The 24,218-nt window shown below is 43.5% G+C and overlaps 2 protein-coding genes across 3 annotated transcripts in view; one reads left to right on the forward strand and one right to left on the reverse strand.

Moving 5' to 3' along the window:
• Positions 1-14,025, forward strand: part of LOC109621380 (cGMP-dependent protein kinase, isozyme 1) — a 143,848-nt gene extending 129,823 nt beyond the window's left edge. For both annotated transcript variants that reach the window (XM_062849464.1, XM_062849465.1), the window contains exons 8-13: positions 2,358-2,460; positions 2,610-2,879; positions 3,073-3,524; positions 3,582-3,745; positions 13,311-13,496; positions 13,565-14,025. In XM_062849464.1, the coding sequence (XP_062705448.1) occupies positions 2,358-2,460; positions 2,610-2,879; positions 3,073-3,524; positions 3,582-3,745; positions 13,311-13,496; positions 13,565-13,727 (1,338 nt within the window). In that variant the 3' untranslated portion in view covers positions 13,728-14,025. The remainder of the gene's footprint in view (positions 1-2,357; positions 2,461-2,609; positions 2,880-3,072; positions 3,525-3,581; positions 3,746-13,310; positions 13,497-13,564) is intronic.
• On the reverse strand, positions 14,004-21,345 carry LOC115268591 (lysosomal alpha-mannosidase-like). Its single transcript, XM_062849466.1, has 3 exons — positions 20,950-21,345; positions 14,479-16,986; positions 14,004-14,419 (listed from the first exon to the last, which is right to left on the reverse strand). Exons 1-3 carry the CDS (start codon positions 21,109-21,111, stop codon positions 14,048-14,050), a joined length of 3,042 nt encoding a protein of 1,013 aa, XP_062705450.1. The 5' UTR covers positions 21,112-21,345; the 3' UTR covers positions 14,004-14,047.
• Between the last annotated feature and the right edge of the window lie 2,873 nt (positions 21,346-24,218).

The raw sequence follows: 24,218 nt of genomic DNA on the forward strand, positions 1-24,218 counted from the left end.
AAAGTTTTATTCAAATCAAAAAATGTCGAAAATAATTTTTCCAATTTTCCAGTCATTTCGCGTGGAAATACTCACCAGGTTATCTGAAAAAAAAAACTTCTCGTTGAATTTCGAAGGAATCCACGAAAGAAGCTCTGGATCAAGTCCTGAAGGAATAATCCTAAATTCTTGATTATTTGTAAGAATGAGTAAAGGAATTCCTACGATATTTCCTGGAGGAATCCATGGAGAAATTTCCGAAGGAACTTTTCCTAAGATTTGCTGAAGAAATCTCTGGACGTGTTTCTGAAAAAAAGTGCAATAATTTATAATGTAATTTATTGTAATATTTTTTTCATTATTTTTTTGATTTCTCTGGAAATCCTTCATAAACGAATTTCCCAAAACTTTGATGAGTTTTTATAGCAATCCCTGAAGACAATTTCCGACTGAATCGTTTGAAGATTTTTTGAAAGAATTCAGGAAGCAATTCCTGCCGGAATTTAAAGAGCAATACTTAGCGAAATTTTCGAAGAAGCTCCTGCCGAAATTCCTGAACCAATTCCAAGTAAAAAAAAATAAATATTGAAAAAAATACAAAACGAAAAAAAACACTGAGAAACATATTTAAAAAAATGAGGTCAATATAACACTCCTAATTGCCGGGGCCCGTGGCGTAGTGACTACACGTTCACTTCATAAGTGGATGGTCATGGGTTCGATCCCAGTCCCGGCACTTGCAATTTTTCGTCAGTTGCTCTCGCCCTCGAGAGCAGCTGACACCTGACGCTCTTCTGAGCATATGCTCTAACGGACCCCGAAACTTGGATATAGACTAACGGCAACTCATAATGAACCCCCTATCGAACTGGACATGGAACAAGAGTCAGTCACACAACCACATCATCGTGATCATCATTCTACCATGGAGAGGGTAGAAAAGTGGAAGCAGCGCAAAGGCAACCAGTTCGATATAGTAGAATTAGAATAGAATACATTTAGGCGCTGTACATAAGTGTAAGTACAGCTGCCAATTGGAATCGCTCACGCAGCTCCCTAGTGGACAAAAAAGCTGTAAGTTAGGTTAAGTGGTTGAAGAATTAGAAAAAACACTCCTAAGATGTTACGGTTTTTCACACCACTGTGCCATAGTGCACGATCACCCTGCCTGTCTGGGTTATATTGACTGTTTGACTTGACTTTTTGGGTTGAAAAACACTACTTTTGATTTTAATGTCTCAACATTAGAAAAAAAAAAGCAATAGTAAAAAAGTTGTTCTAACAAAAAGTTTTTAATGTTCTTATTTGTTTTAAAAACTAAACAAGTAACTCATCCTAGAATGAAATAATACACAAATGGTCACGACATTTTGTATTATTCATTCAATCATTTGGAAGGATTGTTTATATTTAATTAAAAGTATTCTTCAACCGTGCTCTATCCATCTTGTGTTGTATGGACGGTTGAAACTTGACTTATTTTGTACCCATACAACATTTTTTTTTTGAAGGAGTGGTCATTATTTTTTATTAAACACATATCGAAAAATCGGTAAGAAATACTTAGCCCTTTTCAAAATACGTTCTGGACGAATTTTGCCCAGATCGTATTCAAAGTTGGCAGCACCCTCTCAGATTACAATGAAACTGTCTGGGTATGTAGGCTTTGACTAGATAAGCAACTTTTCATACAAAGTTTTTGTTTAAATTAACTATATTATTTTTAAAGGGGTCACATGACGAATGTTTGTCCAAACAAGTCCAACAAACACCAACATTATTCATGGCAAACTAGGATGAATATCTGACTACAATGGCAAATATTTGTTCATGTATTTTGGACGCTTAACTTTTTACCGATTTTTAACGTGTTTTAAAGACTTCTGATAAAAAATGTTGTTTATGTTTCCAGTTTTAAGAAAAAAATCTATATTGGGCCCTACACTGAAAAAGTAACTTTTTTAAACACAAAGTCGATTAATAAAACAATTTTTGTTAGCAAAACTGTTTTGTCTTTTTGTCCATTTTAAGATGTTTGTATGTACGGTTGATAGGAGACATTATTGCCTATCGTCAGACAAAACTTCATCGAAATCAGAAGTGTAGTGATTTTTTAATCGTGTTTATTTTTTAAATATTTTTTTCAATGTAGGGCTTATACTGGAAGATATTTGTTTTTGTTGACTTACTCGAGTAAATGAACCATTCATTTCAGATATTTTTAGCCTCAGGCTGGTTCATCTCTCAAGAATAAGAACCAGTCCTGACTAAAGAAGCAAAGATATCTCTGCGATAGAAACTTGTCCAAGCAACACCTTAATGCAGTATCGTAATGCATAACTGGAATAATCACTAAAAATCTATTTTTATCACTACAGGAATTCTACCCAGCGGGAGCATACATAATACGCCAAGGAGCTGCCGGCGATTCGTTCTTCCTCATTAGTCAAGGAACAGTGAAAGTGACTCAGCGTCTACCAGGTAATTGCTGTACACAGCACCTTCACTCTTACAAAATCCACTTCTTATTCTTCCTTTGCCCATTCTCATCATCATGTCTCCGTACCAGACTTCAAGTTTCGTTTTAAATTAACTGTCGCATTCTTTTCCATGGTTTCCACACGCCACAGGATGTTCCGTCGAGGAGGAGATCCGCATCCTGGGCCGCGGGGAGTACTTCGGCGAGAAAGCCCTCATCAAGGAGGACAAACGGACGGCCAACATCATCGCAATGTCACCGGGTGTGGAGTGCCTCACGCTGGACCGGGAGTCCTTTAGCAAGCATATCGGCGATTTGTGCGAGTTGCACGAGAAGGACTACGGGGACGAGCAGCGGGTGCTGGCATTCCGCAATCTGGAGAATAATAACCTGCCGTCGTCGCTGGATCAGGTCAAACCAGGTGAGGGTTTGTAGTATTGCATACTCCATACTTCAATTTTACAATTTGACTTGACTTGGTAATAACTTTTAGCTGTGCATTGTTATCCCAAATTTAAATCTTTGGGATTGGGATTGACAAATACAATAATTTTGTAACACTAGACATGAGTCAAAGTTGACAGTTTTAACGAGTGTTCTATTTCCCTCCCCAGAACTGATGGACGTCGAGTTGATGGATCTGAACGTTGTTGGCACCCTCGGAGTGGGTGGCTTCGGACGGGTAGAGCTAGTCAAACTGGAGCGGAACGGAGTGGTTCAGGTGTTCGCCCTCAAGTGCATGAAGAAGAAACACATCGTGGACACCAAACAGCAGGAGCACGTTTACAGCGAGCGGAAAATTATGCTTTCTTGCCACAGTCCGTTCATCACGCGGTTGTATCGGACCTATCGCGATGACAAATTTGTGTACATGCTGCTGGAGGCTTGCCTCGGTGGAGAGGTTTGGACGATTCTGCGCGATCGGTCGTATTTTGAGGATTCGACCGCCAAGTTCATCGTCGGGTGTGTGCTGAAGGCTTTTGAGTTTCTACACGCACGGGGGATCGTGTATCGAGATCTGAAACCGGAGAATTTGCTGCTGGATTCGAGGGGATACGTAAAACTAGTAAGTTGATGTGGAAGTATGGCTTGGAGTTTGGAAGTTTTATTCATTTTGTTTTAGGTGGATTTCGGCTTCGCAAAATTCATCGGATATAGCAGTAAAACGTGGACATTCTGCGGGACGCCAGAGTACGTAGCTCCGGAGATTGTGCTGAACAAGGGTCACGATCGTTCAGTGGACTACTGGGCGCTCGGAGTACTGATTCACGAACTGCTGACAGGAATGTAAGTATTATTTGAAGAAAGTGATTTCAATATGGCGCCTTGGGCGCTGTCCATATACTACGTAACTTAAAAATGGCTTTTTCAGTCTTGACAAAATCCAAATACTCCTATGGACAGGAGTCCAACGTTTCGATTGCATTGTGTCCTTCATCAGGGACGTTAATTTGATTATTTATTTTATTTTATGGTTTCTACATGAGAGTAATTCCCGCTGCGACCGGCTCACTTTTCACACCTTGTCTCCAAAAATGTTTAAGGTGGCGATTTTCTGAAAGTCCTCACCAAAAAAGTAAGAAAAATGCATTTGGTATTTCAAATTGATGGACCCCCCGTTAGTGAGAGCCACAACCTCGATTTTGGTCAAATGGTGGCTCATTTAAACCTTTATAACTCTAAACTCGTTATAAGTTTATCCAAAAACCACCTCAAAACGAAATGTTGTTGAAAAGAGGAAAGGAAGAGCTGCTATTTACAGCATAGTTTCCCAAACTGTGGGTCGCTTTTCACGTTTACTTACCTTATCGATCAGGCTAAGGCCGGGGTGGCCTCTGCTGTACATAGTAGCCGTCTCCATTCCACTCGGTCCATGGCTGTTTGTCTCCAGTTCCGCACTCTGGGTCACACTAGGGTCCGCAGATCGTCCTCCACTTGGTCGACCCACCTAGCTCGCTGCGCTCCACGTCTTCTTGTACGGGTCGGATGACTCTCGAGAACCATTTTAGTCGGGTTGCTATCCGACATCCTGATGACGTGACCCGCCCACCGTAGCCTCCCGATTTTCGCGGTATGGACGATAGTTGGTTCTCTCAGCAGCTGATGCAGCTCGTGGTTCATTCGCCTTCTCCAAGTCCCGTCTTCCATCTGCACTCCGCCGTAGATGGTACGCAACACCTTCCGTTCGAAAACTCCAAGGGCGCGTTGATCCTCTGCACGTAGGGTCCATGTTTCGTGCCCATAGAGGACAACCGGTCTAATCTGCGTTTTGTAGATGGTTAACTTCGTGTTACGGCGAACTTTATTCGAACGTAGAGTTCTGCGGAGTCCAAAGTAGGCACGATTTCCTGCCACAATGCGCCTCTGAATTTCTCTGCTGGTGTCGTTGTCGGCGGTCACCAGTGAGCCCAAGTACACGAATTCTTCAGCCGCCTCAATTTCATCACCGTCGATATAAATTCGGGGTGGCGGTCGCGCTGATTCTTCCCTGGAGCCCTTTGCCATCATGTACTTTGTCTTCGACACATCAATGACTAATCCGATTCGCCTGGCTTCACTCTTCAGTCGGATGTACGTTTCCGCCATCGTGTCAAATTTACGAGCAATAATATCAATATCATCAGCGAAACCAAGCAGCTGAACGGACTTCGTAAAAATCGTACCACTCGTGTTAATTCCCGCTCTCCTTATTACACCCTCTAACGCAATGTTGAACAGCAAGCACGAAAGACCATCACCTTGCCATAACCCTCTGCGAGATTTGAAGGGACTCGAGAGTGTCCCTGATACTCGGACTACGCACATCACTCGATCCATCGTCGCCTTGATCAATCGTATCAGTTTATCCGGGAATCCGTATTCGTGCAAAATCTGCCATAGCTGTTCTCGATCGATTGTATCATACGCCGATTTGAAATCGATGAACAAGTGATGTGTGGGCACGTTGTATTCGCGGCAACACCTGGCGGATGGCGAACATCTGGGCCGTTGTAGCGCGTTCACCCATAAATCCAGCCTGATATTGCCCCACGAACTCTCTTGCAATCGGTGAAAGATGGCGGCATAAAATTTGTCGCCCTTTTTGTAGATGGGACACACGATACCTTTCATCCATTCTTCCGGTAATACTTCCTCCTTCCAAATCTTGGTAATGACCCAGTTTAGTGCTCTCACCAGTGTTTCTCCACCGTATTTTAGAAGCTCGCTTGGTAGTTGATCTACTCCAGCGGCTTTGTTGTTTTTCAACCGGCCAATCTCCTCCTCAATCTCTTGGTGGTCAGGGGCCGGAAGTCTTTCGTCCTGTGCACATACTCCAAGATCTGTTACCACGCCACCTTCGGTACTTGCAACGTCGCCATTGAGGTGCTCATCGTAATGCTGCCGCCACCTCTCGACCACCTCACGCTCGCTCGTGCGAATATTCCCGTGATTATCTCGGCACATGTCGGTTTGTGGCACAAAGCCTCTGCGCGAGCGGTTCAGCTTCTCGTGGCACTGTCTTGTGTTCTTAGCGCGGCACAGCTCTTCCATCGCTTCGCGATCTCGTTCTTCCTGCTGGCGCTTCTTCATCCGGAAGACTGAGTTCTGCCTGTTCCGCGCCTGTCTGTAACGTGCCTCATTCGCTCTCGTACGGTGATGCAGCATTCTCGCCCATGCTGCATTCTTCTCGCTTTTCACGTACTTCTTTACAATTATCTCCACGATTATCTCCAGAGGCACCGCCAGAAATTCCTTCTGGGATTCTTTCGGGGTACAATTTTTTCCCAGAATTTGCATGTAAAGAGTATTCCTGCAGTACTTTCTAGAATGATTTTAGCAAGAATCTCTTTTGAAGTTTCCTCTAAAGATTCTTGTAGGTCACATGCACACATGTTCATGTTCTCTTAGAAAGTTTTTTTCAGGAATTCCAGAGATGTTTTCAGGAATTCTGAAGATTTCTCAAATGACTTATTTTAATTCTACGGGTTTCTTCAGAAGTTTCTTCAGTAATTCCTCCTGGTAGTCCTTTAAGTATTCTATAGGGTATCCTTTAAGGATTGCCACAGAACTTTGTACAAGTATTCCCTTATCTATTTCTTCCAACATTTCTAAAGGTACTTCTCCGGGAATATTATAAGAATTTCCTCCAGGGGTGTTTCTTTGGGAAGTCTCCAAGAATTCTTGAAATTTCTAAAGAAATTCTTCTTGGATTTCTCCAGGGGTTCCACCAGGATTTTTTCAATGGTTTTTTTTAATAGGCAGTTCCTGGAGATTTTTTTTTCGATTTCCTTCAAAGATTCTTTCTCGCTGGAATTTCTCAAGGGGTTCAGGTATGTCTCTTTATATTCAGGGATTGCATCAGTCGTTTTATTAGGCATTTAGCTAGAAAACTCTGAAGCGTTGCTTCTGGAACTTCCTTCAGGGATTTCTCCAGAATTTCCTCGAGGGATTTCCAATTATTTGCTTGGACATTTCTTTAGGAACCTTTCATAAGATTTTCGGAGATGCTTCAGGAATTTCATGAAAAAACAATTCCTGCGAAAACCAAAATTCTATTCCTAGAATTTTTTCCATATATACCTTCAAAGCAGCTTTCGTCAAGCTTCTTTGCCGAAACGTGTATTTCTTATGGGGCAGATGGGTTGCAACCAGGGATGGGAACACTCACTTGCAAAGAGTTACACTCACTTGCTGTTTTCTCAGCTCAGAAGCGTGCAATAAAGAAACGATATATGGACGACTTTTGCCTTATAATTTTGTCTAAAAGATTGCCGAATAGAGTAGGGGTCGCACACGCATTCCAAAGTCGTGACAGAGCTGTGAAAGCGACTCTCCACGAGGTGAGTGTAATTTACATTCACCTCGTGGAGAGTTGTCTTTGCAGCTCTCTCATGACTTCGGTATGCGTGTGCGACCTCTACTCTATTCCACGAACTTTTAGACAAAATATCAAGGCAAAAGTCGTCCATATATCGTTTCTTTATTGCACGCTTCTGAGCTGAGAAAACAGCAAGTGAGTGTAACTCTTTGCAAGTGAGTGTTCCCATCCTTGGTTGCAACCCACAGTTTGAGAAAGGTGGCTTCAGAGGATTCTCTTAAAAAATACAAAAAAAATCTCATCGATTCATTTTCATTTCTTCAAGATTTCCTTCAAGAATGTTTTTTTGTCAATTAATCCCTTCATAAATTGTATATGAAACCCTTCTAAGAATTCCGCCAGAGGTATTGCCAGTATATCTTCCAAAGATTCCTTTGCAAAGTCCTCCGGGGATCCCTGAGGAATTCATTGAAAGATTTCTTCGAGAATTCTTCCAGTAACTTTGTGTGCAATTTCTGCAGACATTTTTGCAGAGAACCCTTCAAAAGTTCCTCTACGGATTTCTCCAGGAATCCTTCCAGAAATTTCTTGAGGAGTTTCAACAGATTCGTTCAGTGATAATTCAGAAATTGTTTCAGGAACTTTTGCCCAGGAATCCTTCCAGAATATTTTCAAAAACTTCTTCTATAAATCTCCAAAGGAATCTCCAGGAGTTTTTCAAGGGATTCGCGCTATCCACCCGCAAGAATCCACCAATAGTTATTCTTCGTGTATATTTTTTGTTATTTCTGTAAGAACTTCCCTAGAAGAATATCTAAAACAATTCCTACCGAAACCGCTTAAAAAATTTCAGGAGATATTTCTGACGGAGATCCCAGGAATATCTATAGGATTTTATAACCAAACTTTTGGAGGAACTTCTTAAAAACTTCAGAGAAGTTCTTTTGAATTTCCCGAAGAACACTTCGAAACTCGGAAGAAATCTCGGGAGATATTTTTGAATGGATCCCTGAAAAAATACTCAAAGACAAATTTCAGTAGAATCCCTGTAAAAGTTTCAGGCATTACTATATTGAGTAAATCTCTAGAAAAATCTCAGGAAAATTCTTGAAAGAATCCCAGGAGGAGTTTCTGAAGAACCTTCCGGGGAAATACCTGTGGAAACTCATCGAGGAAACCTTGGTGGAATTCTTAAGGTAATAAGGCAATTTTCGGGGAAGTTTTTTTGATAAATCTAATCAGGGAGTATTCCTAAAGCAATCTGTTGACGTATTTCTGAAGCAATTCCTGTGGAAATACTTGACAAAATAAGTTCTAAATCACTAAGACTTGGAAATGTTTTTGAATTTGTCGAAGAGTTTGTGGAAACATTCTGAGATTTATCCATCAAAGAAATGCATGTGAAATTTATGTAAAATACGTGGAGATATCCAGAAGCAATTCCTGTACAAATTTTTGGTTGAATTTCTGAAGGAATTTCTGGAAGATTTTTTGAAGAAACCAATGGACGAGTTGATGAAAGAATCTTTGAAATTATTTGTGAAGGAATGCCTGTAGACAATCTGTAAACAATTCTGAAGAAATTCTTGGTGAAATTTCCGAAGGATTGTTGAAATGATTGTTAAACATTTTTTCCCAGGAAGAATTTTTAAGGCAGGTGGAGTTTCTTAAGGAAAATACGGAAAGCTACCTAGAAGAGCTTATGGAAGAATATCTGAAGGAAGGCCTTATGGAATGTCTTGAAGAAACTTCTAAAGAAATCGTTGGTGAAGTTTCTGATAGAAATCTTGGTATATTGTAAGACCGAATTCCTGGAGCAATTTCTGAAGGAAACCCAAGGAGCAATTTAAGAATGAATCAATGAAAGTTTTCTCAAAAATAATCCTAGATGATTTTTCACAGAAATTTCTGAGAGTATCCCTGGAAGAATTTGTAAAGGCGACTTTAGAAAAAAAAAACCTGTAAGCGTCAGTGGAACATTTTCTCTGGAAATCCTTAGAGAAACTCTGAACTTTTGATATTCTGAAGGATTCTCTGATAGCAGATGAATACCCGAAAAAAATGCTCGTACGGTTTTCTGTAAGAATGTATGGAGATCTATGGGGCAATCTTCTGGGTGAATTAGAAGTAATTTTGAAGCAAGTTTTAGAAAAAAATTCTAAGAATTGCTCCAAAAATTTATCCGAGGATTCCACCCGGGGTTCTATTTGAGAATCTTCCAGAAATTTCATCTGACTAATCTTTCAGAAATTCCTTTTTGATAATTCCTCCAGGAACTTCGTACAAAAATACGACAGTTCTTCCAAGAATTCCATATTTCTCAAAAAAGTCGTCCCGAAAATTCCCCCATCCTGGGATTCCTGCAGGAACCTTTCCCAAAAATATTCCAGTAATTCCATCCGAGAACTCCTCAAATATAGTTCCATATAAGAGAATTTTACCAGAAACTTAATCTGAAAAATTCTCCACAAGTCCCGTCCGGGAGTTCCATTAGAAACTCCAAATTAGAATTCCTCCAAAATTCCATCTGAGAATGGCTTCCGGAATTTCAGATGGCGATTCCTCAGGGAATTCAATCCAAGAATTTCTTTCAAGAACTGCTCCAAGAACTCCATCCTAGAATTCCTCCAGTATTTTCACCTGAAGATTACTCCAGAAATTAAGGAACCTCATCCTATAAATCTTCCTTGAATTCCATCTGAGAATTCCTTTTGAACCCCACCCAAAATTCCTCCAGGAATTATACCTGGGAATTGCTTCAGCAATTCCATCTGAGGGGTCTTTTCTCCATAAATTCCATTTTGAGAATTCCTCCAGGGAGAACGTCCAAGGAATCCTTCAGAAATTCCATCCAAGTATTCCTCCAAGAACTCCATATGCTTTCAACAATTCCACCCGAAAATTCCTTCTAAAGTCTCATGCAAGAAATTCCATTTGGGGAGCTCCTCCAGTAACTTTATCGGAAAAATCCTCCAGAAGTTCCATCTGGGAATTCCTCTAATAATTTTTCAAAAATTCCATCCGACAATTTCTCCAGGAATACCATCTGGGGATTTCTTCCGAAATATTATCTGAAAACTTCCTCAGAAATTCCATCCAAAAATTCCTCCAAATCCATCGGACGAATCCTTCAGGAATACAATCTGAGAATTCCTTTAAGAATTCCATCCGGGAATTCTTACAAAATCTCCATCCGAGAAATCTTGTAGGAATTCCATATATGTATTCCTTAAAAACCCACTTTGTTCCAATATTTATGCCCGAAAATTCCTCCAAAGGTTTTACCTAGGGTCTCCAGTTAGCCTAGTGGTTAAGGCTATGGATCGTCAATCCGGAGACGGCGGGTTCGATTCCCGTGCCGGTCGACAAAATTTTCTCGACTCCCTGGGCATAGTGTATCATTGTACTTGCCTCACAATATACAAATTCATGCAATGGCAGGCAAAGAAAGCCCTCCAATTAATAACTGTGGAAGTGCTCAAAGAACATTAAGTTGAAGCGAGGCAGGCCAAGTCCCAGTGGGAACGTAAAGCCATAAAGAAGAAGAAGAAGTTTCACCTGGGAATTTTTCCGGGAATTCCACATGGTAACTCCATCTGGGGATTACTTCGGAGTTATGAATTATGAGGTGAGGATTCTTCAAAAATTCCATCTAGGAGTTCATTCAATCTAACTGGGGCTTGATCCATTGATTCCGTCGGAATAAACCTCAAAAAGCCTATCCTGGGAATTCCTCCAGGGATTGAATCTGTAGAGTTCCAGGAGTTCATCGGAGAAATTCTCCAGGAATTCCATCAGAGATTTTTTTCGGGAATTCGTCCTATGAACTTAGGAATATTCGCAGAAGGAATTCCTGAATGATTCCCGTAAAGACCCCCTGGAAGATTTTTGGTAGTAACTCCTGGTGAATTTCGGGAAGGAACTTCTGGTTGATTCTGGGAGGGAAATCCAGGTGGGCTCTCGGAAGGAACTCCTGGAGGATTATCGTAAGAACCTCCTGGATGGTTCTCGGAAAAAGCTCCTACAGGATCCGCGGAAGTATAATCCTGTGGATTCCCGGTAGGATCTCTTGGAGGATTATCGGAAGGAACTTCTGGAGAGTTATCGGAAGAAACTTCCGCAGGATTTTCGGAAGAACTTCCTAGAGGATTGCTGGACTCAATTCTTCTATGATTTCCGAAGAGAACCTCTAGTAGATGTCTGAAAGGAACTCCTGAATGATTATCGGAAGATCATCCTGGAGGATTCCCGAAAGGAACTCCTGGAAGATTCTCGGAAGTAACTCCTGTAATATATCCCGGTGGATTTCCAGAACGAACTCATGGAACTCATCGATAGGAATTTCAGCAAGGTTTCTCGGAAGGAACGCCTGTAGATGCTGGTAAGAAATTTCTGGAGGATTCTCGAAAGAACCTCCCTGAGGATTCCCGGATGGAATTCCTTCAGGATTCTCGGAACGAACCTCTGATGGCTCTCTGAAAAGAACTATACAATACAGTCGTTAGCAGTCAGTCAGAACTCCTGAAGGATTATCTGAAGAACCTTCTGGAAGACTCCCGAAAGGAACACTTGGCGTATAACAAGAAGGAACTCCTGGAGAGAATTCCTCCAGTAACACCATTCGAAAATTCCTCCAGAAGTTCCATCTTAGATTTCCTCTGGAAATTCCAAACAAGAATTATTCCAAAATTCCAACTGAGGGTTGCACCAGGAATTTACAATGAGGATTCCTCAGAACTTCATTCAAGAAATCCTCCTTCCGAGAATTCTTCTGAAAGTACCATCCAGGAAAACTTTCAAGAATTGAATCCGACAATTTCTCCACGATTCGCAGAAGAAATTCCTGAAGGATTCCCGGAAAGAGCCCCTGGAAGATTCTCCTGGTGAATTTCTGGAAGGAACTTCTGGTTGATTCTTGGAAAGAAATCCTGGAGGGCTCTCGGAAGGAACTCCAGGAGGGTTCTCAGAAGAAATTACTGTAGGATCCTCGGAAGTATAGCCCTGTGCATTTCCGGTAGTAACTCTTAGAGGATTATCGGAAGGAACTTCTGGAGGATTTTCAGAAGAACTTCTCGGGGGATTCCCGGACTGAACTTTTTTAGGATTCCCGGAAAGAACCTCTGAAGGAATTCCAGAAGGATTATCGGAAGAACCTCCTGGAGGATTCCCGAATGGAACTCCTTTAGGATTCTCGGAAAGAACCTCTGATAGCTTTCTGAAAAGAACTCCTGAAGGATTATCTGAAAAACCTCCTGGAAGATTCTCGAAAGGAACAGTTGGCGTGTTCCAGGAGCTCCTAGAGGATTCTATGCAGGGACGCTTAGTGGATTCCGCTTAGTGGACTCTTCTGGATTCCTGGAAGAAACGAACTCATTGAGGATACCCGGAAGAAACTCCTGGAGAATTACTTGAAGGAACTCCAGAAAAAAAAACTCCTGGAAATTTTCCGAATTAAAACTCTTGAAGGATTCTCGGAAAGAACTTCTGTGGCCCTCCGGGAGAAACTTCTGTAAACTCCCGGAAGGAATCCCTAGAGAATTTCCAGAAGAAATTCCTGGAAAATTTCCGGAAGGAATTCCAGAATAGTTCCCGAAAAAAGTTCTGAAGAATTCCCGGAAAGAACTCCTGGTGGAATTTTGAAAAGAACCCCTGGAGAATTCTCGAAAGAAATTCTTGGAAAAACTCCTGCATGATTCTTCGAAGGAACTCAAGCGAAGGAAGGAAAGCAATCCAAGGAATATTCCTCAAGGGAATCCATGGAGAAGTTCTCGACAAAACTTTTGGAGTTATTTCTGTAAGGAATCTGTAGAAATATGTTTGAAAGATTTCCTGGAAGCATTTCCGAATTCTTGAAGGAAACCCAGGCGAAACCTTGTCAAGGAATTCCGCAAGGTTGCCGTAGACGAATTCCGGAAGGAATCACTGGAGCTATTTCTGAATCGAGACATTGCCGAAGAAATTGCAGGAAAATTTTCCGAATAAATTATTGGAGTGAAGGACTCCTCTGAGTCATTTTGTTGGTTTATATTTCAAGCGATTTCCATTCATTTGCAGACCTCCGTTCGCTGCGGCTGACCCCATGAAAACGTACAACATCATCCTGAAGGGCATCGACATGGTCAACTTCCCGAAGCACATGTCCCGCGCGGCCGTCAGTCTGATCAAACGGCTCTGCCGGGATATTCCCACGGAGCGGTTGGGCTACCAGCGGGGAGGCATCCAGGATATAAAGAAGCACAAGTATGATCCACCATACTTAATTCGTAACGTTTGTAAGAACTCAGCTCAACGTACTTTTCTTTCTGCAGATGGTTCCAGGGTTTCGACTGGGAAGGCCTCGCCAACCAGACGCTCAAATCGCCGCTGCAACCGAAACTGAAGGGACCCCTGGACATGTCCAACTTTGACGTGTTCCCCGCGGATACGCACGTCCCACCGGACGAGGTTTCCGGCTGGGACGAAGGATTCTAAGCTGATAGGCTTATAGGTAGTGATGAGAGCAAACACGAAGAGCAATATCTGTGTGGATACAAAGTGGTGCGATGCGCATCACCACCACCACAACCGTAAATGATGAGCTTTACCCAAAACAGAAACATAAAAAAAAATCAAAGTTTAGAGTCATTAAGAGTAACTTTGTAGGAACCTCAAGGCCTTAGATTACGCATAGGAGCTTATATTTAATTTCTCATGTTGTTTGTAGAACTGCACACGATTTATATGCCCCTCTTAATAAAAATGGTGGAGTTGAGTATTGTGACGAGCTTTATTGGATTGCGTTTTCAATTCAGTTACTTCCAATTCATTTCAATGACGAAGGTCCTGATCTCCATAGGGTTCAATTTAACTATCATGCTGTTGTCGTTTCTGTGGCTAGTTTGCTTCATGATTGGTTCAGGAACTGGTACAGGGTCAGCGTAGAACTTCAAACGAGTATTTTCTTCTTTCCACTGATTGCCAGCCAAGGTAGTCTCCCGGACGCTTGCGATGTCGAATTCGGAAAATACGACCTCGAGATCCAACGTGATGGGAGCCGAGTACAGTGAATCCTCATCCTTCTCGAACAAATGCTCGAACCGTACCAGGTAAGTGGAGGGCTGCTTCCAACCTTCGAAGGTGAGAAGGTTGACGTTTGCCGGAAGGGAAGCTGCCATTGCCGAGAACTAAAAAACGGATTCGTAAGGACATTTGTAAGGTTTAATTACACACTTTATAAACTTACCATATTGACGTAGTTGGACTGCCATTCATCGAACGACATGTCAGACGCGTCACTCAGGAACATCCAAGGCGGTAGCAAAACATGGTTCTGCAGGACACGTTCCCAAACTTGCACTGGCATCATTCGGGGAGCCTTCGATCCAAACACCAAGTAGTGTTTACCCCGAGCGATCAACCCAGTTCCGTAAGCCGTCTCGTTCAACGCTTCGCCAACTCCGAACGCGTCATCCCGAAGCAGTCGTCGATGTACCATCAGTTCGATGACTCCATCTTCCATGCTGGTACCACCCTGAGCTCGGTCATTCAGCACAGCCATCCGCAGCTTGTCGTCTTCCAGGGCCATCTTCGTAGTCACTGGATAGTAGTTCCCAGCAATAGGTTCAACCAACTCCAAGTCCCATGTTTCCCGGTGGTTCCTCTGTCTTCTAATCATCTCTCGTCCGTTCGAATCCGTCCAGAATACGCCATCCGATTGAATGTCCGAGTAGTACCGGGTGATGATCTCTTTACCCTTGCTATCGTCGATCGGAATCGGACCCACCATCCACTCGAACTCCACGTGCATCTCGTTCTCGTGAACGCGGATAACCTGACTGATCCATTCGTTGAACTGCTGGTGGACCTCCTGAACCAGGTCACCCTTGATCACGTCCAATCGAACCGTCGTTGCGACGTGTTTCTCCGTACTGTTGGGTCGGAAAATGTACGCTCCCGATGAACGGTTCTCGAACACTTCGTTGTTGCCATAAGCTCCCTCGTAGTACAGGAAGTCCTGCTGCAGCCGATGGGTTTCATCGCCGATTTGGATGGTGCTGAGGAAGCCGTTTTCGTCGAAGTTTAGCGTCAGGTAGTTGTTTCCGATGCTTACGGTTTGTTCCTTGGATGTATCATCGTCGTCTTGGGGTGGAACGGAGTCATACGTTTCCGATACGTAGTAAGATCGATAGCCCATGGGAGGGACGTCGTTGGCTAGGAAGAATAATTCTTGCGTGGAGAGTCCGGTTCGGTAGAATAGGTCGGCGACCGGTTCAGGAAGGGAGACCAATTGAGATGGGAGTTCCAATCCTTGATGATCCTTAACGACGTAGCTGTTTCCAGTAACCGGTAGACGCACGTACTGGTAGTTGGCTTGAGCTAGTGGATTGTACAACGTGACCACGAAGTTCTCCTTGGTCTCGGATATCTCGCACTGACTGATGTTGAGCAGATGGCACGATTCGAACTTCACGTTATTCCTGGTCAATGCCTGAAGTGCAGCGTTGGTGTTGACACCGCATGCTTCGAAAGCTACGTGGAGCATCCGAGAGTAATCATCGGTGACGTGCTGCTTCTCCGTTCCGGTAACTGCATCGTGATGTTGCATCACTCCGATTGCTTCCCGGAGAATAGTCAGGTGTTCTTCGCTTCCAGGGGTGGGATTAAATGCGGTCAGCTGCTTACAGACTTGCAATAGATGGTTTCCCTGTCGTTCCATGCGCTTCGAAGTTGGCCGGGACGTGAAATAACCCGTCCAGTAGGAATGCGGATCAGAAGCGTACGGGAAGAAGTCATCGGTCTTGGTTGGCCACGTCAGGTCTGCATCGTGGACGGCCTTCAGATAGCAGGTTGGTGTTGAGTAGAACACGTTCACGTTGGATCCAGTCGTTTGCCGAGCGTTCGTATACCTAATCAGTTTATCCATATTTTTGAAGTTCATGTTAGCATCCATGTAGTTGAAGTCATCTCCCATAGTGATGATCAAATTATTCGATCGATACCTAGCCGACATATTTGTGACGAAGGTCAAGAAATCGTCAACTTTTTGCTTAACATTGTTCTCAGCGCTATGCTCTCCATCTACAAACGGATCATCTCTGCAGAGTACATCGAAGCAGAATCCTGGTGGAGCACTGTAATGGTTGTACAGCACCGACGTAAACAAGTCGCTATCATCCAAGTTCGCACTCGACTTCCACAGCATTTCAGCCGTCTTGTCCTGCAACCTCTTGGACTTATCACGCCAATCCAACCTAGCAAAGAACGTTCCATCGTACCCCATCTGCGCAAACAGCGAAGCCTGCTCCCTCGAATGCCCGAACGGATCGATCTGCCACCCAGCCCTAGGTCTTCCACACTCCCCAAAGGTATCATTCAGCAACCTCAACCCCCACGTGAACTGATCGATCAAGCTCTGGTAATGCGAAGCCGCCTCATCGTTCATGCTCCACGCACCCCCAACGAACTCCAACCGACCTTCCCGCACCAACTCATGCACGAGCTCCTGAATCTCCGCCGTCTGTTCGTCCCACCACTTGAAGAAGAACGCCGACTCCACATAGATGAACTTCCGATCGGGGTTCTTGCTCAGTGCTTCCACCACCGAATCCAGAATGTACTGGACGCCGGCCATCTGGTGGTTGGTCTTGCTACCGTAGTAGTACTGATCTACGGTCTTGAGCCAACCGACGTCATCGTGGCTGTGCGGTACCAGATGGATGTTCAGCATACCGTCCTTCGGAGCTGGGCATGACTGAGTGTGGAGAAGAGAGAGAAAAAATCGATTGTCAATCAGAGAACTGTCTTGGTAAAGTGGTTATCTTGATGAGTATGTAGCGAGAGATCAAAATATTTGCGTTGAGGCCGATGAGTGAAGTGTGTACGAAATTCATTTTTATCAGATTTGAAAATAACAATTCGAGTGGATTTTAATCCTCCGTTGTGCAATTCTATTTTGTCGGAAGTGCATTCGCTACTGGTCGCAATCGGACAATAACCATTGAAAGCTTATCTTCCAGTGTTAGATAAATGATAATGGAAATTGCTAAATTTTTTTACTGAACGTAACTATATGACGTTGAGTAAATATTAATTTTGAATTTTGCCCTTTCTTCCATAAATTCTTGTTAGATTTTCACAAGAGCTCACGAGCTTTACGAATCCCATTAAAATGTTATTAATAAAGATCCAAAATATCACTTGAAAATCCTATGAATTCTTATGAGATCCTTCTAGTCGTGGCACGGTAAAGGCTGGGTATGCTGCGCAATTCAGATCCCATTGTGATCCACTTGCCTCTGCCCAGCAACTCCTATCCCTACCTCCTCGTAGTACCGGCCGGAAACTATGAGCAACCTAAGGGAAAATCGGGTAACCAACCCCGGTGGGAACTTCGGTCATAGGCTGACAGGGAAGGGGGGGGGGTTTACTTCGGCAAACCTGAGCGTCTGTTCTCCAGGAGGAGCGGCTCCCAACAGCGTCTGATCCCCATGTTAGAGGCGGCTGATCTACGTCCGAGTGCCAGGGAAGGACTCTAAGCTCAACTGTGCACTATGGTCCTCCGGAAAGTAGGGGGTGTCAGGCCGTACGAGCCAGCCGTCAAAAACCATTGTAACGGAAAATCAGCAACAGAATAATACGAACTGAGACCAACGGCAACGACCCCAGCGAACAAAAAGGACTTGTGATTGGAAACTCGGTACGTGGAACTGCCGATCTCTCAACTTCATTGGGAGCACCCGCATACTCGCCAATCTACTGAAGGACCGCGGGTTCGGCATCGTAGCGCTGCAGGAGGTGTGTTGGACAGGATCCATGGTGCGAACGTTTAGAGGTAATCATACTATCTACCAGAGCTGCGACAACACACGCGAGCTGGGAACAGCTTTCATCGTGATGGGTGATATGCAGAGACGCGTGATCGGTTGGTGGCCGATCGACGAAAGAATGTGCAGGTTGAGGATCAAGGGCCGATTCTTCCACTTCAGCATAATAAACGTGCACAGCCCACACTCCGTAAGTACTGTTGATGACAAGGACGCATTTTACGCGCAGCTCGAACGCGAGTACGACCGCTGCCCAAGCAACGACGTCAAGATCATCATAGGAGACTTGAACGCTCAGGTAGGCCAGGAGGAGGAATTCAGACCGACGATTGGTAAGTTCAGCGCCCACCAGCAAACGAACGAAAACGGCCTATGACTCATTGATTTCGCCGCCTCCAAAATTATGGCCATACGTAGCACCTTTTTCCAACTCAGCCTCCCTTATCGTAACACCTGGAGATCACCACAGCAGACAGAATCTCAAATCGACCACGTTCTGATTGACGGACGGCACTTCTCCGGCATTATCGACGTCAGGACCTATCGTGCGCCAACATCGACTCCGACCACTATCTGGTGATGGTCAAACTGCGCCCAAAACTCTCCGTCATCAACAATGTACGGTACCGGCGACCGCCACGGTACAACCTAGAGCAACTGAAGCAACCGGATGTCGCCTCAGCATACGCGCAGAATCTCGAAGCCGCGTTGCCAGATGAGGGCGAGCTCGATGAGGCCCCTCTAGAGGACTGCTGGAGTACAGTGAAAGCAGCCATCAACGACGCAGCCGAGAGCACCATCGGGTACGTGGAACGGAATCGACGGAACGAATGGTTCGACGAAGAGTGCAGAACGGTTTTGGAGGAGAAGAATGCAGCGAGGGCGGTAATGCTGCAGCAAAGGACTCGACAGAACGTGGAACGTTACAAACACAAGTGGAAACAGCAGACCCGCCTCTTTCGGGAGAAAAAGCGCCGCCTGGAAGAAGCAGAGTGTGAAGAAATGGAACTGCTGTGCCGTTCCCAAGAAACACGGAAGTTCTATCAGAAGCTCAACGCATCCCGCAACGGCTTCGTGCCGCGAGGCGAAATTGGCAGGGATAAAGACGGAGGCCTCTTGACGGACGGACGTGAGGTGATCGAAAGGTGGAAGCAGCACTTCGATCAGCACCTGAACGGCGTGGAGAACGTAGGCAAGCAAGCCCACGACAACGGAGGAAACGACGACGCCAGTGCAGCGGAGGACGGAAATGAACTAACTTACACGCTAAGGGAAGTTAAGGATGCCATTCACCAGCTCAAAACCAACAAAGCAGCTGGGAAGGATGGTATCGCAGCTGAACTCATCAATATGGGCCCAGAAAAGTTGGCCACCTGTCTACATCGGCTGATAGTCAGGTTCTGGGAAACCGAACAGCTACCGCAGGAATGAAAGCAAGGGGTAATCTGCCCCATTCACAAGAAAGGCGACCATGTGGAATGTGAGAACTTCAGGGCGATCACTATTTTGAATGCTGCCTACAAAATGCAATCCCAGATCATCTTCCGTCGTCTGTCACCTAAAACGAATGAGTTCGTGGGAAGTTATCAAGCCGGCTTTATCGACGGCTGGTCGACAACGGACCAGATCTTTACCGTATGGCAAATCCTCCAGAAATGCCGTGTATACCAGGTCCCAACGCATCACCTGTTCATCAACTTCAAGGCGGTATATGACAGTATTGACCGCGCAGAGCTATGGAGGATCATGGACGAAAACGGCTTTCCTGGGAAGCTGACTAGACTGATTAAAGCAACGATGCACGGTGTGCAAAACTGCGTAAGGGTTTCGGGTGACTCTCATGCCTACTCTTCAACATCGCCCTGGAAGGTATAATGCGTCGAGCTGGGATCAACAACCGGGGAGCGATTTCACCAAAATCCGATCAATTTGTGTGTTTTACGGACGACATGGACATTATTGCTAGAACATTTGGAACGGTGGCAGAGCTGTACACCCGCCTGAAACGCGAAGCAGCAAAGGCCGGACTTATGGTGAATGCCTCAATGACAAAGTCAGAGTTTAAAATTTTCATTTTCAATGAGTAAAATTCAACGTGAATTTTGAAGATTCTCAACTGAGGAATCAAAATAAAATTCATTTTGGTGAATGAATTTTTTCACCTATTCATTCATTTTTCTGTCACTGACAATTTTCACTGAGAAATAAAACTGGACCGAAACTCCCGATTATACTTCCAATAACCTCAAAACTTGTGTATAATAGTTAATTAGAATATTAATTATGTTCTCTATTTGTCCATTAAGTCGGATTGTACGTCTGTTAACAGAAATTGGACATTTTACGACGTGCGAAAAAATATTCGTGACAGAGAATTGAATGAAAAAAGAGAGGCATTCAGCTGACAATGAATGTGGCCAAACACGAATGAAAAAATAAGAATGTCAATCTTCACTTTCAATCTTCGAATTTTTTACTCTCTGGACAAAGTACATGCTGGTAGGCGGAACCGAACCCGACCGGATCCGTTTGGGTTGTTACGATAGACGGGGATACTTTCGAGGTGGTGGAGGAATGCGTCTATCTCGGATCCCTACAAAACGCAACAAAACGCTAATAAGACCGGTGATCCTCTACGGGCACAAGATGGCGTGGAGCGCAGAGAGCACGATGGGCGGACCAGGTGGAGCGTGACCTGGCGAGCATTGGGTGTGACCGAGGATGGAGAGCGGCAGCCACAAACCGAGTATTGTGGCGTACTATTGTTGATTATGCCTTGTCTTAAATGTGATGTTGAACAAATAAATGTATGTATGTATCCTTCTAGTCGAAAAGACTTGGCCAACGCCATGCTAGAGAGTTGGAATCACAAAAAATTACTAATAACTTACCTCATATCCACACCAGGCTTCCTTCCGGATCTCATTATGCGTCCAATGGTGACGAGCATCTACCATCGACCCACTGCCACGATGATGCACCGTCCCAGGTCGGGCCACTACCCCCGTGAACAGTAGCGCCGCAGCAAGCAGCACCAACCGTAAACAGTTCATTTCACTGCTCTGCCTATCAGAACAACCACTTGAGCTGAACCGACTCGTCCGTCTTCAACGTTCTAAAGTTCAAAGATCAGCATAAACTGCGCTTCCGAGTTATGACGGCAGAATCGCGTACGCTTGCTTAATATTCGTTCGACTTATGTCCTACACTGAGCATAAAGAAAAACGTTAACGTAAACAGTTTGATTCGATTACCCCTACGCGGGACCCGCTACTCGTTACGAGCCTTCGATTGCTACTGACTAATTGCCGGCTTGTTCCGAGGATGTTATAGTATGGCTGGCGACGTATTATGATGGAGGACCGAGCGCGGCGGGTGGGCAAATTTGTGTATAGACGATGATATCTCTGGGCAAAAGCGCTTCTTTCACGGCGACGATGATACAATTGTGCCGTCAATTTGAATCAATTGTTGGAAAGATTTTTCCATCTTTTTTCTTGTGACTAACAGATAACCACGCGCACCCTCAAGGGAATATGGACCAGCATATATAATCGCATACGTTAATGTTGATGGGTCGTTCATTATAGGTGAGTTCAACGGCACAATCTTCACTTGCTCGAGTCTCTTCCAATTTCTTTGCATCAACCAGATTTCAAGGGCCAAAGCTGTTAGACTTGATTCAATTTAATTCGACATGAATTGGTGAGCTTGTTCCAAATTGTGCAAATTGAAAAAGACAAAAAGCTCACTGAAAGCAATAAGCGTCTTGATTGCAAACAACTGCAGCCTACTCGTTGAACACAGCTAATGACTGCAGGAGGTATCGAGTGCGTTATTGTTATTTTTCAAAATGTTTGACAACTGATTTGAGTTCTAAATTTACAAACAATACGGCGATCGAGCAGCTGATAGCTATCAACTGCAGCAAGTGTAATGCTTTATCAACTGATTCAGCAAATTTGGTTTATGTAAGGTGAGACGCTGACCAAGGTGTCTGCTTGGCTTGTTGCTTCTATTTCTCTAGGATGGGAAAATTTGGGAAATTTCTCATAAGGTATCAAATTCATACGTATTTTCTCAACTACAGAACATGCTTCTAAAGTTAGTGTTTTGTCTTGTTAGTTGACTACGTCATTATTTGGGTGACAGTTGAGTCTTTGTCAATTGCATACATTTTATGGTATAGTATAGTCCTTAAAATTCGCATCAGTGGGGCCCAACATGTAAAGCTGTAATCCAAATCAATAATGTGCAAAACATGGACGTAAAGCAAATGAGTTCATCCAATTCTCTTTTTTTTGCGGAGTAAGATCCAAAGATCGTTTTTTAACTGGCACGTGATCAACGCCTTTTTAGTGCTATTTCACCACCAAATACCCCTCCTTTGTCATAAAAACTCATTGACCCATGATAAGATGTCATATATTCGCTTCATTTCACTCATGTTAACTCCTTTTTGCTGATGGGAATCGAGAAGGTAACAATAGCCTCGATTTCCGCATGATGGTTGCCACTTAGTCATTATGCAAGTGTTAAGGACAAACGTCTTGAAATCCCGCTTCAACATTGCATCGAAACTTCAAACGCACAAATCTCAAGAAGCAAGCTTCAAACAACAATGTATTTCAATATTCTGTTTTTACTCACTTGTAATTAGCTTAAAATTAAAAGCGCAGGTACACTGGTTTTATTTACGAAGAGATTTGTGTCCTCGAAATCGTGGGTAGCTGCCAAAGTCGGCCATTGTGGCGGCCATTTTGGGATTCTAACAAGTCTGTCCTTAAACTAAGAAAACCAACACTTTTTATTCACAGCCTACCATGATATGAGTTATACCTTATATGCCTGCTAGACTGGCCCAAATACAAAAATTGTCGAAAAATTCCACGGGGCACCCTCTAGAATCGTACCTTTGGATGAGAAGAACGATCTGTGAAAGATTCAGCTCAATTGGTTTAAAACTGAGCTGGCGCAAATGAGTTGAAGGTCTGTATGGGATCTTCAGCCCAAATATATGGGAAATTGGATGACCTCCAGTCTCTTATTCAGCACGCTGGTTGAAAGATTTTGGTTTGGCTCATAATTGAAAAAATAATAGTTGATACCCTAAGGAACAACTTTGTAGAAGACCATATAATGACAAAACTTAATTTAGTTGCGGTTTGAGCTAACGAAAGCAAGATGAGGACATCTTCCTCTGTTTACTCACGGTTTTTACATGCAGCACGTGTTTGCTGTTCGAAACTTGCACTCTACATCATAGGCGGCTATGTTGTCCTTCATTTCAATTGCACACGCATGTAGGCGGGTATCGAAACATTGAAAAATTAAATACATAGCTGCCTACGATGTAGCGCGCAAGCTTCGACCGACAAACACGTGCTGCATGTAAAAACCGTGAGTAAACAGAGGAAGATGTCCTCATCTTGCTTTCGTTAGCTCAAACCGCAATTAAATTAAGTTTTATCATTATATGGTCTTCTACAAAGTTGTTCCTCAGGGTATCAACTACCATTCTTTTAATTCTGAGCTAAATCGAACTCGCTGAACCGGCGTACTGAGTGAGAGATTGTAGCTCATCCAATTTCCCATATATTTGGACTGAAAATCCCATACAAACTTTCAACTCATTTGCGCCAGCTCAGTTTTAAACCGATTGAGCTAAATCTTTCACAGATTGTTCTTCTCATCCAAAGGCACGATTCTAGAGGGTGCCCCGTGAATTTTTCCAACTTTTCTTTCTCGCCATACAAATGTGGGCCGGTCTAATGCCTGCAAATAAAACCAATATATTGTATTCATAAGTAAAACTGGAACGTTATTTCAGTAATAAATTTTGAAAACGACGTATAATCAATGCTACACCATTGATTATACGTCGTTTTCAAAATTTGTTAGGGATTTCACGATGGTGCAAACATTCTCACGCATACGGTATTTCATAATGGTGAAAACAGAACATCGATGTTTCCGGAATGTTTTTTTTTTAATCTAATATGTATGTTGAATATAACATCCTTTATGTGAGAATCACCTGCGGACTTGCTTAGCATGATAAAATGGTATTAGATTCAATTTTTTAAACGAAAATTTGAATTTTCTTGTGTGCAGTTACGTCTTTCTACTGGTTCTAGAACATGTTAGAGGGTAGGTGAAA

Source organism: Aedes albopictus, chromosome 2 (assembly GCF_035046485.1).
Source record: "Aedes albopictus strain Foshan chromosome 2, AalbF5, whole genome shotgun sequence".
Classification (NCBI taxonomy): Eukaryota; Metazoa; Arthropoda; class Insecta; order Diptera; family Culicidae; genus Aedes; species Aedes albopictus.

What these genes read in the sequence shown, in the direction of transcription:
- LOC115268591 (XM_062849466.1), bottom strand. Translation starts at nt 21,111, where the DNA reads ATGAACTGTTTACGGTTGGTGCTGCTTGCTGCGGCGCTACTGTTCACG. An exon ending in AAGCCTGGTGTGGATATGAG is followed by an intron (nt 16,987 to 20,949) that starts GTAAGTTATTAG and finishes CTCCACACTCAG; the next exon opens with TCATGCCCAGCTCCGAAGGA. An exon ending in AGTCCAACTACGTCAATATG is followed by an intron (nt 14,420 to 14,478) that starts GTAAGTTTATAA and finishes TCCGTTTTTTAG; the next exon opens with TTCTCGGCAATGGCAGCTTC.